General features: G+C 57.2%; 7 protein-coding genes across 7 annotated transcripts; 3 read left to right on the plus strand and 4 right to left on the minus strand.

Annotated features, from left to right (window-relative positions):
- Window positions 1–76: 76 nt before the first annotated feature.
- Window positions 77–1,021, minus strand: KRP23_13243 (uncharacterized protein; the record flags this gene model as incomplete). Its single annotated transcript, XM_067883930.1, has 1 exon — window positions 77–1,021. One exon carries the CDS (start codon window positions 1,019–1,021, stop codon window positions 77–79), a length of 945 nt encoding a protein of 314 aa, XP_067738562.1.
- Window positions 1,022–1,426: 405 nt separating this feature from the next.
- On the plus strand, window positions 1,427–5,487 carry KRP23_13244 (uncharacterized protein; the record flags this gene model as incomplete). Its single annotated transcript, XM_067883931.1, has 9 exons — window positions 1,427–1,883; window positions 1,965–3,364; window positions 3,434–3,622; window positions 3,697–3,839; window positions 3,898–3,961; window positions 4,038–4,169; window positions 4,254–4,331; window positions 4,409–5,096; window positions 5,357–5,487. 9 exons carry the CDS (start codon window positions 1,427–1,429, stop codon window positions 5,485–5,487), a joined length of 3,282 nt encoding a protein of 1,093 aa, XP_067738563.1.
- An 86-nt stretch (window positions 5,488–5,573) lies between these two features.
- KRP23_13245 (uncharacterized protein) lies at window positions 5,574–5,863 on the minus strand (the record flags this gene model as incomplete). The annotated part of the gene is made up of 2 exons (XM_067883932.1): window positions 5,574–5,664; window positions 5,739–5,863. The coding sequence occupies 2 exons, from the start codon at window positions 5,861–5,863 to the stop codon at window positions 5,574–5,576; spliced, it is 216 nt and encodes a 71-aa protein (XP_067738564.1).
- Window positions 5,864–6,809: 946 nt separating this feature from the next.
- Window positions 6,810–7,394, minus strand: KRP23_13246 (uncharacterized protein; the record flags this gene model as incomplete). The annotated part of the gene is made up of 1 exon (XM_067883934.1): window positions 6,810–7,394. The coding sequence occupies one exon, from the start codon at window positions 7,392–7,394 to the stop codon at window positions 6,810–6,812; it is 585 nt and encodes a 194-aa protein (XP_067738565.1).
- Window positions 7,395–8,378: 984 nt separating this feature from the next.
- On the plus strand, window positions 8,379–8,668 carry KRP23_13247 (uncharacterized protein; the record flags this gene model as incomplete). Its single annotated transcript, XM_067883935.1, has 2 exons — window positions 8,379–8,503; window positions 8,578–8,668. 2 exons carry the CDS (start codon window positions 8,379–8,381, stop codon window positions 8,666–8,668), a joined length of 216 nt encoding a protein of 71 aa, XP_067738566.1.
- An 86-nt stretch (window positions 8,669–8,754) lies between these two features.
- On the minus strand, window positions 8,755–12,153 carry KRP23_13248 (Nuclear pore complex protein NUP88; the record flags this gene model as incomplete). The annotated part of the gene is made up of 3 exons (XM_067883936.1): window positions 8,755–8,885; window positions 9,146–9,360; window positions 9,476–12,153. 3 exons carry the CDS (start codon window positions 12,151–12,153, stop codon window positions 8,755–8,757), a joined length of 3,024 nt encoding a protein of 1,007 aa, XP_067738567.1.
- Window positions 12,154–12,777: 624 nt separating this feature from the next.
- Window positions 12,778–15,041, plus strand: KRP23_13249 (Solute carrier family 40 member 2; the record flags this gene model as incomplete). Its single annotated transcript, XM_067883937.1, has 6 exons — window positions 12,778–12,847; window positions 12,920–13,002; window positions 13,055–13,083; window positions 13,180–13,276; window positions 13,339–14,662; window positions 14,815–15,041. The coding sequence occupies 6 exons, from the start codon at window positions 12,778–12,780 to the stop codon at window positions 15,039–15,041; spliced, it is 1,830 nt and encodes a 609-aa protein (XP_067738568.1).
- Window positions 15,042–15,230: the final 189 nt, after the last annotated feature.

Consider the following 15,230-nt stretch of genomic DNA (forward strand, 5'->3'; position numbering starts at 1 on the left):
CAACGGGCGTACTTTCTTACGTTATTTTTGGCTCACATTTTGACTGCCATCTGAGATGGCTACACATTTTGAATGGCTACAACTTCTTGCGGGGAGTGGTGGCGTTAGTGTTGATGGTGGGCGCGAAGGTGCACTCACGCATCTCGCGTTCTTGGCGCATGCGCTGCAGCCGTGCGTTGCGCTTGCGAACGTAGTCTGGGTCGTACAGGCGGCTCGACACATTCACGACGTCCGTCTTGGCGGATTGCATCGACGCCTGTGATCCTGAGCCGATCGAGTCTCGAGAGGAGATCGAGTCACGCCGGTTAGTGCGCGGCGTGAATGAGCAGTTGAGGCTGTCGCGTCGATCTCGTAGGTTTTTAAACTTCTCCTCTCGGTTCTTGTAAAAGTCTGGCTGGTACAGGCGCGAAAACACAGCGCCGCCGTCCGTGCGGATGCTTGTGCGCGACTTCTGCGAGCCGCACACGGAGCCCGTAAAGTTCGGTGCCCTCGGCGTGGGCAGCAGTGAGATGTTCTCTCGTGTCAAAGCTGCTACACGTGTGGGGCGTGGCACTGTACGAGACGCAGCAGGGGTCAAGGTCTCGCGCCGCTTCGTGGGCGGCGTCTTCGGTCCGGCGAAGCTGTCGAACTCCCCTCGCTGTATGACTCCGGCATTCTTGTAGGGCGACATGTTGCCTACGTTTGTAGCGACCTTCCGTCCAGAGTAAATGCCAGACTTGGAGAAACTGTCGGAGCCTCCACTCGCTGTGCGGATCTTCTGGCGGTAACGCGGCGGCGTGCGCTCGGCCGAGAACGAGTCGCGCGCCACGTAGTCATCTGCAAAGATGCTCGGATCGTCTCCGACGTCGCGCACCGCCTGCTGCAGTCGCGCCACTTCTTGCATGAGATCGTAGACTGATGGAAGTTCGTCCGCCTCGTCAGCGTCCTCTGTGTCCATGTCGAGCTTGCGACGCACAGGAGCGGGTGGCGGCGACGCCACGTTCGCCTTCACTGGTGCCACAGAAGTGTCCACCATCAGCATGTCAACTGGTAACAGTTAGGCGTCTGTTGCCAAACTGGAGAAGAGCTGCGGGCTTCCTCTCAGCTGATCGAAGCCGTCGTCAGCCAGACACGCCAAGCTTCTCTTGCAGTTTGCTCTTCCCGCAACGACCATCACTCCTTATCCGCACTTAGCCGAATCAATACTGTTCCACTCGTCTTTCCCGCTCCGCTGGACTCAGGACTGGTATTGCTGCTCTCCCCGTTGTTTGTGCAGGACGCGCGTTAACGTTGCTCCGCCCTTGCTGCTGCCCCGACAACAGCCACTCAGCCGCGCAGCTACTCAGCTTGTCTTGCTACTCGCCACCTCCCTTGGCTCGTCTCGGAGCTGCACCGACAGACCGTAGCGACGACCACCAGCAGCAAAAGCAACAGACTCATCACCAACATGGCGACGCGTCCGCAGGAGCCGGCGGCGGGCGATGATGAGACGCCCGTGCCCGCGCCCCGCCAACTGACCCCCAAGAGCGCAAGCGACACGCCGGCACGTGGCGGCGAAGAAGAGAGCAAGGAGCAGCAGGAGCCCCCCGCGGCTACAGTCGAGCTGCGCTGCATGCTCTGCGGCCTCGAAGCCAACACTTCCGTTCGTCTGGTGCGCTGCAAGAGCTGCGGCGGCTCCTTCCATGCGCACTGCGCCAACCTGCCTCTGCCGCCCGAGGAGGGCAACCTCTTTTGCCGCCACTCGTGCTACGTCACGTATACCAAGCAGCAGCAGACCAAGGGCCCCATATTCAAGACGGGAGACTACCCGCGACTCGCGACGCAGATCCAGAGCGTGCTGCAGGAGAAATCTGACAGGCTCCAAGTGCGACGACAGCTTCCACTGCAGGAAGTGGCTGCAACAAGTGGACGCGGTCGTGGACGTGGAAGGGGAAGAGGAAGGGGAAGAGGAAGGGGAAGAGGAAGAGGCAGGGGACGTGGAGCAGGAACCAAACGCGCCCTGCAGGAGGAGACCGACGACGAAGTCAGCCACCGCCACCCTCGCCTGTTGAGTGATGCTGACCGTGGAGAAAGCACCTCGGCGTCCAATGATGTGGACCCGTACACTCCTAGGAGTGCAAACGGCATGCCAATGTCGTACCCGCAAGATGGCATGGCGCCGCATGGTAGTAATAGTAACAGCAACACGCCGCGTCACGGTGACGAAGACAGGAACTTGCAGCCATCGTCGCGGACCGCTTCCCCCGCTTCCCGACGCCCGTTGCGAGGATTCGACACGGAGCAGGACAGACACTTTCGCAGCGCACCTCCACCTAATGTGCCGTCTTCGTCTTCGTTGCAGATGTCTCGGCAGACTCGAGGCGAGTATTCGTCAATGTCAGCAGCACCCAACCAGCCAGGTTCTGATGGGCCACGACCCCGTCACGGCTTCTCGTCACCTCAAACGTACCCGATTGTTGGTCACCGCCAGGCACAGGCGGAGGACCCTCGGTCGCTTCAATCGCCTTCTGGGTTCAACTCGCTGCCACCTTTCTTCGATGGGCGTTCGTCTGGGCAATTGGCGCCGGTACAGGCGGGGGCAAATCAAAGGGTGTCTCCAGGCATACACGGCACTCAGCCACCGCAGCAAATGCAGGACGAAAATGCACCGCTTCGCCGTGAGTTTGGCCCATCGTATCGTGGGGGGCCAAGTGGTCCGCCGGCCCCTCCAGCTCCGTACGTCGATTCTCAGCGTGCTGATCTAGCCCAAGGCACGAGAAATGGTTCGCTCCCGAGCTTCCAGAACGCTCCCTCGAATAACTTTGGCCCTCAAGCTTCATTTCCTCCGCAGGCGCCATCGCAGCTCCCTATACGACGTCACACTCCAAACATCCCGTGGCGCAATCCATCAGCGTTCCCGTCAGAAATCAACAAGAGGTTCAGCTGCCTCTCCGACGATGCCAATCATGTGTTCCGGATCGATCTCTCGCCCGTCTTCGCTGAGAAAGCTACGAAGCTTTACCAAACCGAAATCGACTTTTTCTTCCGATGCTTCGAGTCACCAGATGTGAGTCTAGTTGTGAAAGGCATGAGCAGCGAGCTCAACCAGTACATTTGGGCGTGGCCTTTCATTCTCGAATGCTGTGGAAACGACACGCATTTCGCCTTCGATCACTTCCAGTTCAAGCGAAATACCGAGACAGACATGCCGGAGCTGGCTTACGTTGGTGAGCTCCAGTTATCCATGGCATCGTTTAATTCGTACCTGGAAAAGTATTTATCGAACGTGCCTGGCAAGGACGTCGTCGTGTTGGAAGACCATGTGACGAAAAAGACAATAACGATTGTGGCGTCTGAAAACATTATCGCGCTCAACAACTTGGTGCTCGCCAAGCACTGTGCTCAGGTATACTTCTCCATATTCTACGCTGGGCTATTTTGTTGGACTGACAATGTTATATTTTGCCTTATCTAGCTGTATAACGACCTCATTAAGGGATTTCAGTGGGATGTGTTTGCTGGCGGTATCCATTGCTTGCTGCAATATCTCCCGCAGAGTAGTTGGCATGAAAAGTTCTCAAGCCCTCGGCTGCATTTTAACTTCCCTGGAGCGCGAGGGTCGTTGATGGACCCAGGAAACGGCACGACTGATACTGCGTACCAGGTATAGGGCGATGTGAAAAAGAACGAATATGTGAACGCTGGTCTTATCAATTTTGCGATGTGTGTGACTGGTAGGTGCTCGTGGGATCGCTGGAGTTGGTCATATTCGAGCGTTTTGAGCCTCAGTACAAGGCTGATTTCGATCACATTTTGCAACGCGCGGGCTACGACGCTGCAAGGAAGACTATGCTATTAGATGCGCATCTTCGCGCCCTTCGGTAAGTCAGGTTGCTCGTATATTTCAGACGTTGCAACTCACCGTATATTTGTCCACAGCTCGGCAGGCTTTGCATTCTCTACGGTGCTCCTACAGGACGGAGAGTTTGTTCATGTTAACAAGGTACTACGATCCACGAGAGTGAACCTTCGTTGCAATTTGCTAACGCTGGGCTATCGCATTGCTGGAATGTTTACAGGGTCGTCAGCATTTCTGGCGTGTTGTAGAGAAGGACAGCATTAGCGGGTCCATCAACGCTCCCTGTGTATTCCTCTCGTGGGAATGGGTCTACCAGGGTGTTTCGCAACGCGGTATTTCCACTGAATGCTGGGTATGGTTTGATGTCTACGTTGCGTTCACTTCGCGGCCTCTCATGTTAACCTATTGCTTGCGTATTATCCGTGCTTTCGTTCAGTTTGCCATGAAAAATGCCAGCATGTGTCCAGAAGGATGGGTCTTCGACCCTCGCCGTACGATCGTCGAAGCTGCCAAGGTGCGCCGACTGATGCGCTTGTACCTGTCGTTGGTATCCTCATTTGATCTCACGGATGTTTTGTTGGGATTATGCAGTGCGGTGTAGCAATCGTGCGTACTGGTCAATTCTTACGCTCAGCACTAGCGTCGGGGCGTCCACGCACGTCCCAAATGCTTTCGTTCACGTCTTCACCTGCGCCGATTGACCGCGGTGTGGTGGCGCAGCGCCAAGCCCAAATGATTCTCTTCCTGGAGTCGATTCTACCGTGTCTGGATGCCATCGTTGAAGAGGCGTACGAATTGGGGCTATCGAGTACGGACGACAGCGACGAATTCCGCAAGGTCTTCGACGACGAAAGCATGTGGCGCACGGTGGATGCTGACCTGCGCGACCCGCCTGCCGACAACGCTGAAAACTACTCGTGTGGTATCTGCGGACGAGAGATCACGAATCTGTATAAACAGTGTCTAGGCTGCGCGGTATACTCGCGGCGCTGCAGGCCGAACATGGCATACCCGGTCTTCCGCATCTGTCTGCGCTGCCACTCGCAGCCAGAGCAGCACCATTTCAAGCCGCCGTCGATTGCGTCCTACTACGACAAGGTGCTGAGCTCCGAGGGCCACACGGGCATTCTGCCGGCCACGCGGCGCTACCAGTCGGTGCGCAGCTACTTCAAGTGTCGATGCGTGCCGTCGCTCCGCTGCGCGCATTGCGGCGGGTGTGAATCGTGCAGTTGCCTGTGCCACACGCTGTTCCAAACCCGCTTCCGCTTCACGGCTCCCGGTGCGTAGCCAGCATGCGTGTAGATCTGTTTCTTTGTGTTGAAGCAGGTGGCTGGTCGCTTGTTGCTTGGGCTCCGTTGGGTGGTTGGCTAGCTACGTGGCTAGCTATGTGGCTAGCTGATCTACTGACAAGACTCCTGCACCTACAAGTTTGCCGCCACCTGCTGCTGCCTGCGTTGAGGCTTCACCTATCGATTGTTGCCTCCCCAACTAACACCTGCGTCGTGCTGTCTTGCTTTTTGCTGTTGTGTGCCATCGCAGCGAACCTGGAGAGATTGCGAGCGGACGTAGACGCCGTCGTCAAGTACCACCAGCAGCAGCTGCAGCAGCAGCAGCAGCAGCAGCAACAACAACAACAACAGCAGCAGCAGCAGCAGCAGCAGCACCGTTAGCTCAGCTAGGAGCCTTTTTGTTCACTAGTTTGCCGCCGCCGGTAGCGTACATGCGCTTCAAAGGGGGTGACCCGCCTCAGCTCGGATCAGCGAGTGCTGCTTGGTGTCGCCGTCGACCCGTAGCTCCGAGTACTCTCACGCTCGTATCGCATGTGCGCTCCGGCTGGCCTGTCGGTCCTAAGGAGAAGAGAATCGTTTGTGACCCGCCTTCACCCATTATGTCGTACCTAGAAGTACGTCCCCACACTCACTTTGCTAGTCGAGGCAAGCGCTCCTGCACGGAATGCATGGTCAATGCAGGCGCTAGCATAGCAATCAACTCGCGCGCTGGCCTTCCGGGTGCAGGATCGTCGCGTCTTTGGTGCGTTCCGGCCATTGTCTCGGCTCTCAGCGAAGCAATGCCGGCAACGTCGCTCGCTCATTTTGTAGGGAATCTGCTTTTTATCCCGCTTTTCTGCACTGATTTATAACAAGCAGCTTTTTAGGATCGTGTCGGCGGGGGCATACTCGGCGCAAGTGAACCTGAAGTGAATCCTCCGCCGCGTTTTCGGCGGTGTGACTCGCGTTCCTTGCATCGTATCCTCGCAAAAAGTCCTCGCAAAAGTGATTTCGCAGTCCTTGAAGTTTTGCATGTTCAACTGGAATTCGCGCTGGGAGGATTCCGAGCCGGGCTCGGCGCCACTCACGAGCTGCCTCAGCGCATGCGTGGTTGAGGCGATCCCACAATCCCCGGCGACTGTCGTGCGTCGGCAGCCTCGAAACCCGTGTTGAAGAGCACCAGCCTGACAGGCTGTCACCGCTTGGCAGCGGGCGGCCGCCTGGTTCGAAACGCTCTCTGCGGCGCTCTTCTAAGAAGTCTGTATTAACGAGCGCTGGGGCCGAGACCCTCGGCTAACGTAGTCCAAATCTTTCCTTCAGGCATCGGCAACGTCGACGAGGGGCTATTGCTTTCACCTACTGCCTGCTGCAAAAGCCAACTAAGTGACCATCACTCTGGTGTGGTACCGATTTACAGTAACTCGCCACAAATTAACTAAAAATGTGACGCGACATCCGCGGAATCGCAAGGTCCATCACGAGCAAAACCGCGACGATCATGAGTTTTTTTTCCTCATGGAGTCTCCAATCTGGAGGTGGCCCGGCGGCAACGCAGACCTCCTTGCGTTCTTCCTCCATGCTGACATCCATGACGAGATGTGTATGCGGTTGTGGTGGGTGGTCGCAGGGTCAAGCGTAGCTTGGGAAGAGAGGCAACGTGTCTTGGTCGCGGGGGTGCTGCGATCCATTGCGCGCTTGACATGTATGTTATTAAGTTAAGGATTTTAGACGCTCTGTAGTGACGGCTGGCGGATCGGCAGCAGCGACGTCTTGGCGCCAGGGTATGCGTAGTTGGGCTTGGACGCGGCGGTGGCGTTGGCACTGTTGTTGTTGTTGTTGTTGTTGGAGGTTGACAGGTTGGACAGCATCACCTTAAGGCTTAGACACCTCAGCGCGTTTAGCTCCATGTGGTGCTGGTCGTGCAGGTGCTGCGGGACCTCGGACGACGTGGGATGCATGAGGCGACTCACCCGCACGTCGCCGCTCTCGCTGCGCGGCCGGGGCGCCGGCAGCATGAGATCGGGCATGGCATCTTCCATGTCCACGTCCTGTGGGGCCTGTTCCCGGAGCGACTGTGGCGCCGAGTGCATGCTGGTGGCGGGCAGATCCATGCGCTCGAGAGGGAAGCCCACGTTCTCGTCGCTGCCGTACTCAGAGCCGTCCATGCTGTAGTCTTCTGCGCAGGGGTCCATGGCGGAGAACTGGTCTTCCAGACTAACGCTGTTGTCTGCGCTGCTGTCTGCGCTGGTGTTGAAGGGGCTGTTCAGGTCCAGCGCCGCGAGGTTAAGCGATCCGAAGTTGCGCTTCATGGTGCTTGGTGTGTGTGGTAGGTACTGGTGGTGGGCGGACCAACAGGCTGGATTACTTCAATCCCAGGACGGCACTCGGCACGGAGATGACACGGACGGACCGCGACGGAGAGATCGACAAGCGGCGGGGAAGGACTCGGGGCTGGTGGCGAAGCTCCGACTGCTTTCCATTCGGGAAGTTTTCGACTGAGCGTTCAGACAAGTCTTGGAAGCGAATGGCGATCGGCCGCTGGCTTTTCGGGCCAGCTGGTTTGTCGGGTCAGTTGAAGGAGCGACGGGGCGCCGTAAAACGCAGGAAAAAGACCCGTAAAACGCAGGAAATAGGAAAACGCTTTGAACGAGAGCTGGCCTCAGCTCGGGCATCGCATGGCGGAGAGCGCCGCCGCTGGACGCTCGCCACAGCCATGGCAACCACCACGGAGTGCCAGCAACCGGCGGCGATGCCTTGCCGTGCGCTGCGAATTCGAACCGAAGCCCGATTTGTGCCTATCCTTGGCTTCTTAGCTTCTTAGAAGAGCGCCGCAGAGAGCGTTTCGAACCAGGCGGCCGCCCGCTGCCAAGCGGTGACAGCCTGTCAGGCTAGTGCTCTTCAACACGGGTTTCGAGGCTGCCGACGCACGACAGTCGCCGGGGATTGTGGGATCGCCTCAACCACGCATGCGCTGAGGCAGCTCGTGAGTGGCGCCGAGCCCGGCTCGGAATCCTCCCAGCGCGAATTCCAGTTGAACATGCAAAACTTCAAGGACTGCGAAATCACTTTTGCGAGGACTTTTTGCGAGGATACGATGCAAGGAACGCGAGTCACACCGCCGAAAACGCGGCGGAGGATTCACTTCAGGTTCACTTGCGCCGAGTATGCCCCCGCCGACACGATCCTAAAAAGCTGCTTGTTATAAATCAGTGCAGAAAAGCGGGATAAAAAGCAGATTCCCTACAAAATGAGCGAGCGACGTTGCCGGCATTGCTTCGCTGAGAGCCGAGACAATGGCCGGAACGCACCAAAGACGCGACGATCCTGCACCCGGAAGGCCAGCGCGCGAGTTGATTGCTATGCTAGCGCCTGCATTGACCATGCATTCCGTGCAGGAGCGCTTGCCTCGACTAGCAAAGTGAGTGTGGGGACGTACTTCTAGGTACGACATAATGGGTGAAGGCGGGTCACAAACGATTCTCTTCTCCTTAGGACCGACAGGCCAGCCGGAGCGCACATGCGATACGAGCGTGAGAGTACTCGGAGCTACGGGTCGACGGCGACACCAAGCAGCACTCGCTGATCCGAGCTGAGGCGGGTCACCCCCTTTGAAGCGCATGTACGCTACCGGCGGCGGCAAACTAGTGAACAAAAAGGCTCCTAGCTGAGCTAACGGTGCTGCTGCTGCTGCTGCTGCTGCTGTTGTTGTTGTTGTTGCTGCTGCTGCTGCTGCTGCTGCAGCTGCTGCTGGTGGTACTTGACGACGGCGTCTACGTCCGCTCGCAATCTCTCCAGGTTCGCTGCGATGGCACACAACAGCAAAAAGCAAGACAGCACGACGCAGGTGTTAGTTGGGGAGGCAACAATCGATAGGTGAAGCCTCAACGCAGGCAGCAGCAGGTGGCGGCAAACTTGTAGGTGCAGGAGTCTTGTCAGTAGATCAGCTAGCCACATAGCTAGCCACGTAGCTAGCCAACCACCCAACGGTGCCCAAGCAACAAGCGACCAGCCACCTGCTTCAACACAAAGAAACAGATCTACACGCATGCTGGCTACGCACCGGGAGCCGTGAAGCGGAAGCGGGTTTGGAACAGCGTGTGGCACAGGCAACTGCACGATTCACACCCGCCGCAATGCGCGCAGCGGAGCGACGGCACGCATCGACACTTGAAGTAGCTGCGCACCGACTGGTAGCGCCGCGTGGCCGGCAGAATGCCCGTGTGGCCCTCGGAGCTCAGCACCTTGTCGTAGTAGGATGCAAACGGTGTTATTCGGCTGTAAACTAAGCGTCATGAAAAGAAACGAACTTGTGCTAATAAGCAAAGTTTAGGAGCGAGTACCGCGCTCTGCTGCAGGGATGCTGTCATGTTGGATAAACTACGCCACCTACTCCTTCATTTGCTGCATGTTCGCACTCAAATCTTCCAGTAGCACCTTTGTATCGTCAATGAGCTGTGTTTCGGCGCGCAACACGTCGTAGCACATTTTCTTCTTCTCGCTTGACAGCCCCGAGGAGTCTCCGGTAGCGCTGAGAGGACTCCAGTACCGGCTTGAGGAAGATGCGGAGAGTGTCGCGCTCTCCAGCGATCGTACCGCACGTTGACCCTGAACCGTCAACTCCGCAACCCGAGGCTTCATACGGCGCACCTCGACAGCCATGAGCTCTAGCTCGCTCTTAAAATCACGTTCAGCGCGCGATAGATGCGGTTGGTTTTCCTTCACGGCCTGCAGCACCGCCGCCGCGCGTTTACTCAGGTTATGTTGCACCGCCAGAGCGCGCTCCATCTTCTCTCGGAGCTTCTTCATTGACGCACGAGCGTCCTCCGTGTTCTTCTGCACGACCAACACCTTTTCGGTCTGCGCCTTAAGCATCGTAGCGTGCAAGTGCAATCGGTCACGCATGAGCTGGTCCATCTCATCGATGTACTCCACGTCCTCGTACAGAATCTTTACACGCTCCAGCACAAATGCAAGCACAGCGTCATCCACCTCGTGCATCAGTGTGTTGCCCGTGACCCTCGTTCCTCGAGCACTCAGAGCCTCCAGTTTCTCCTCAACAGTATCCCCAAATGGCCGAATTCCACCGCCAGTCGAGCTACTACTCGAGGCCGCCACAGGTGCACGCGACTTGGACGACGCCATGGATGCTAACGTACCAGGTAACGTTTTCTGAGGAGTCGTGTCTGTGCTAGCAGTAGAGTCTGCCAGCACTCCCTTGAGCAGCTCACTAGAGGCAGCGCTCACATTCACGACTTCAAAACTGCCGGATGCCAAGCGAAGTAGCAGCAAGTGCCCGAAGTTCACATTCTTCACAACGCGAGCACCAACCACATTCGACACTGCAGTGTCCGTAGAGGAGGAGGCGCTGCTTGGCGACACGCTGAAGACGTGACGGACAGAGCTCTTGGGGACTGTCGTGAACTGCTTGCCCGAAGCGAGAGCAAACACCCAGCTTACGTTAATCACATGCACACCCGTCGAATGAAGGCAGTAGACTAGACGTGGATCAGCAGCATCCCGCTCGAGCACAGCCTTACCGCCAGAATCATCAATACCCAGGTTAAGACACTCGAGCAAAAGTGCCGGCAGTTTCCGCGCACTAGCCACGGCCGCTGCCTGGCGATTGCTTCTCCATTGCGGTCGGATCGGGGCATCTAGTAGAATAAGCTCTACATGGCCCGACGTGAATGTACGCATCAGGAACGGCGACGCACTGGAGGCATGCTTCTCCGCGGAGTTGCGCGAGGCATGTGGCACAGCAAGCAGCGACGTCGCTGAAGAACCCCCTGCCAGTTGGTTTTTGCCTTCCACAACCGATTGGGGAGTCACATCCACGGGCCCTTGCAGAGCAATCGGCCATGTATCTGGTGAAATACCGCTCACGTGAGGGCTCAGGTAGCAGAACACGTCCGCATTAGTTGTGTCGTTTGCGGGCTGGGGAGTTTGAGCACGTCCACCAAAGCGAGGGCTACTACGCCGCACCTGCGCAGATGCTGGGCCCCAACCTTCCTGCAGCCAATACTTCTGAGACTTGAGCTCAAGTAGACGCGATTGAAGCCCATTGCCAGTACCCGCCACTTCCATCTTCTGTTTGCAAACGGCAATCTGGCCATCCACTTCGCTGCTCAGCATCTGAAGAAACGTTTTGCTGGCATAGCACTCATACGGCACCAAGGGGCACAGTGCATACACTGCACCATCCGATCGGAGCACGTAGCACGTGAACGCGTCCCAAATCTGCGCGGCCTGCATCTGAACTGCCTGTTGCTGCTGAAGCTGGATCGACGCACCGAAGCAAAAGCACGTCGAGAACGCTCCTGTGGCCCGCGTCTTGGTCGGGAAGTCAAGTCGGTGGCGCTGCTCCGGCTTCGACACGTCCTGTTGCGTGTTGAACACATCGATCTCCTCGGCGTCCGAGAGGACCACTAAGTGAGTGTCACTCAGCGGGTGCCACGCCACATGGCGCACATTAGTGAAGTACCCGACCGCTCGCACGGCGGCCACACAGTGTTCACGAGACACGAAAGCCACGCGTTTGCCAGGCGCTGCGCGACGCTTGACTTGTTCCAGGACGTCCTGGCTCTTGAGCTCCTCGTCCTTGAGCGTGACCGCCTGCTCGCTGCCGTCCTCGAACCTCACAAGGAACCGCTGTGTACTGTCGTCGTCTGCTCTACGTTGCAGGCTCTGCGGTTTACGCTTGGCCCCCACGGGCAGACGCAGCACCTTGAGCCAACTCTTGGCCAGCAGCAGGACTTGCGAGCCGCTGGCGTTGAGCTTGATCTGCTCCACCTCGGCGGCCTCCTGCGGCTGTAGCGGCGGATCCAGCGTTACGTGTCGTAGTATCTGCTCGCTGGCCGTGGACGCTGCCTGCTTGGCTTGGCTCTGGTGGAACACGTTCACGAGGAAGAGGCGGCTGCTGTCACCCCAGAGCACCGCTCCGCCCTCGCGCACGTCGAACGTCTGAAGGTGCGCGGCCGTGCGCAGGTCCGCGTACATGGGGGGAGGCACGGATCCGCATAGCTGCAGGTTGGCGCGCAGCGCCCAGTCGTCTCCCGCCGCGACCTGCATGGCAATTGGTTTGCAAAAGTGATGTTTTTGTTTTTGACCAGTGATAGGATCGACCTTGTTTAAGGTGGTGTACCTCAGATCAAGTTCCTATGATAGGAGCATCACTTCAACGACCATCACTCTGGGCTACTCGCTACGGCAGCGTCAGCGACAGGTTTCTAAGCGCTACACCGAGACCATGCCGGGCTTGTAAGGGGTTATATCCATGCGTGGTAGCCCCAACTATCTTCTGTTGGATTGAAGATGGGTTTCTGCTGCTTGTCAACTAATAGCGGTTTCTGCCTCGAGCGTTATTGCTCAACAGTAGCTTCACGATATTGTGCGCGCGAATCTCTGTGCTATAGGCTTTGATATTTTGCTCTCGGATGCAGTAGTCATTGGAGTTGCATCCCCCGAATCCCGGTCGCTAGCAGCCCACGGGCTGGCAGACTTGCCACGTGCATGCAATACCATTTTTTAGCGATCGCAAAATGCACAACTCGATATGTCAACAGGTTGCTCGGCAATCTCGGCCCTACCGGTATTGATACATGTAATATTAGCCGAGAAGCGGGTCGCCGATCATGGACGAACATAAATCATACCCAAATCATATCGGATTTTAGACGCCCCCGCCCTCACAAGATGGAGCCGACGGTGTTCGCCTGCGTGTCGGTGGGCGTCGCCAGCCTGCTGCTAGTTCTGGATGGCGCCGGTACGCGTCCCAAGTCCGCACTGTACGACTGGTCTCAGTTCACGTGCTCAATTGTTCTCTTGTGTGTTGTAGCCTGCCTGCTGAACGTGGAGAACGCGTGCTTCGCGACGCTCTCCAGCAGCATCGTGATGCTCATTATTGGAACTTCGACGTTGGTACCGATCACTGGTTGCCTCTATGCGGCCTACCGAGACAACTGCGATGCAGACGAGCAGGAGAAAGCTCGATTGCTGCAAGTATATCCTTGTCATGGTCAAAGATCCTGTCGTGAAGCAGTCTACAAACTGATTAACTCTTGTGTTGCTATTGGTTCGCCGTGGTATGACTTGCAGTGAGCAGCAGGAAGTGTACCCCTCTCAACTACGGAAGCAGCAACAGCCTCGACGAGTGCTCGTGTATCTGTACGCTGGTCATTTGCTGTCTGCCTGGGTACGTTGAGGTTGGATCAAGTTTTTGCTGGCCTGAGTATTGACGGAAGGGACCTACTGCAGGGTGATCGCATGTGGGAATTCGCTGTCCCGATCCTCTTCATGGAAATCTTCGTGGACACGCTGCTGCCCAGTGCTTGCTTTTCGCTCGTTATGTATGCCACGTGCCTCGTCGCGATTCCAGCGGTGGGGAGACAACTTGATGCCGTAAATCGCTGGCAGGCCATGCGCCTCGCAATCTTGTTGGAGAACACCACGATCATTGTGAGCACCGCATTGTTGGGAGCGATGCTCTTGCTCACAGACGCAGACGGACTGCACAAACCAGAGTGGACGTGGTCGTTAACGTTGCTGTTCGTGAGCACTCTAGTATGCGGCGGTGTGGGCCAAGTGCTCAGCGAGGCGCAGACGCTAGGCATTGAACGGGACTGGGTTGTGATCATCGCGCAGAGTAGTGGGGTAGAGCGCTCCTCAGCTCTGGCGAGTCTGAATACTATCCTGCGGCGGATTGACCTGGCATGCAAGCTGCTGGGACCACTTGCATTCGGTATCATCATGGATTTTGCTGGACGTGATCCTACCACGCGCGCTATGATCGGGGCATCGACGGTGGCTATCTGGAACGGCCTCTCCACTCCGCTGGAGTACTTCATGACGCGAGATATTTACCAGCTTGTGCCCGAGCTGGCATCGAAGGAGGAAGACCCAGAGCCTGCGACTAGCGACGAGCCGCAAAAGCAAGCAGAAAAACTAGCGGACGGCAAGTCCACAGTGTCTCGCTACGCGGCAATGTGGCGGAACTATTCGAGGCACCCGGTCTTCTTGCTCAGCTTCTCGTATTGCTCCTTGTACATGACTATCTTGGACAATGGCTCGCTAAACACCGCGTACCTCAAGTGGCGTGGCGTTCCTGACTCATTGCTGGGATCAAGTCGTGGGGCTGGCGCCGTCTTCGGGCTCTTGGGCACCGTGCTGTTCCCGTACTTACGTCGGATCATTTCGCGATTGGAGCGTGTTGCAGTGGTGAGCATTTGGCTTTTCTGGCTGTTCCTCGCTCCGGTGTTGGTGGCGTTCTTGCTGGCGGGCGAGTCGCGAGTGTCGGACTACGTCATGCTCTGCTGCATGGTCGGCGCGCGCGTGTGGCTCTGGAGTGCCGACCTCGCCGAGACTCAGATCATGCAGGAATGGATCGAGCCAAGTCGTCGCGGGGCCATCAACGCCATGCAGACGGCGACGTATCAGTTGTTCTACATGCTCATTCAAGCGATGGGCGTCGTCTTTCACGACCCGCGGCAGTTTGAAGCGCTTGTGTTCTTCTCTGTCGCCACGGTGCTCGCTGCGGCGGTGGGGTTCACTTTGTGGGACGTCAGGTTTGGCCGGCACCGAAGTGCGTACGTGCGGCCCGCAAATGGCAGCGCAAAACCCTTGAGTCCACTTTACTAGACCACTTAATGCTGTCGAAGAGAGTTTTGCTGTCTGCTATGAGCGGCAACAGCAGCGATCTATCTATTCGTTGTTGGGGTGCATGGTTGTATCAAGCGGAACATCGAGATGGCTACACTGCACTTGAAGGGGCACCAAGGGTGGACTTCAACGTGGAGCGAGGGTATCAGCTGTATTCTCGACACCAGGCTAGAGAGATCAATGTGACGGAAGCAATTGCGGGCCTGGCAACCTACTCGGCTGAGAAGGCAGCCACTGTGCTATCAGCTGCTCGCCTCCGAGCTGGCACAGACGACAGCAGCAATGCCGAGCAGCTGACCTGATAAGGATACTTGCATTAGCTCGCGAGTCGCGACGTGCGTTGCGCCTCATTCGCCTTTGCAGCCGAGTTGTTTGAAGGGCCATCCCAATGCTAACGTCTACGCAGCTGTAACGTCGTGTGTATCGGCGGCGTTACCGCCGATACACAGGCCATGCCGCCGGCATTGCCGGGGGGATGACCTCACGAGGAC

Source organism: Phytophthora ramorum (genome assembly GCF_020800215.1).
Source record: "Phytophthora ramorum isolate Pr-102 chromosome Unknown Phyram_PR-102_s0017, whole genome shotgun sequence".
NCBI classification, from domain to species: domain Eukaryota; phylum Oomycota; class Peronosporomycetes; order Peronosporales; family Peronosporaceae; genus Phytophthora; species Phytophthora ramorum.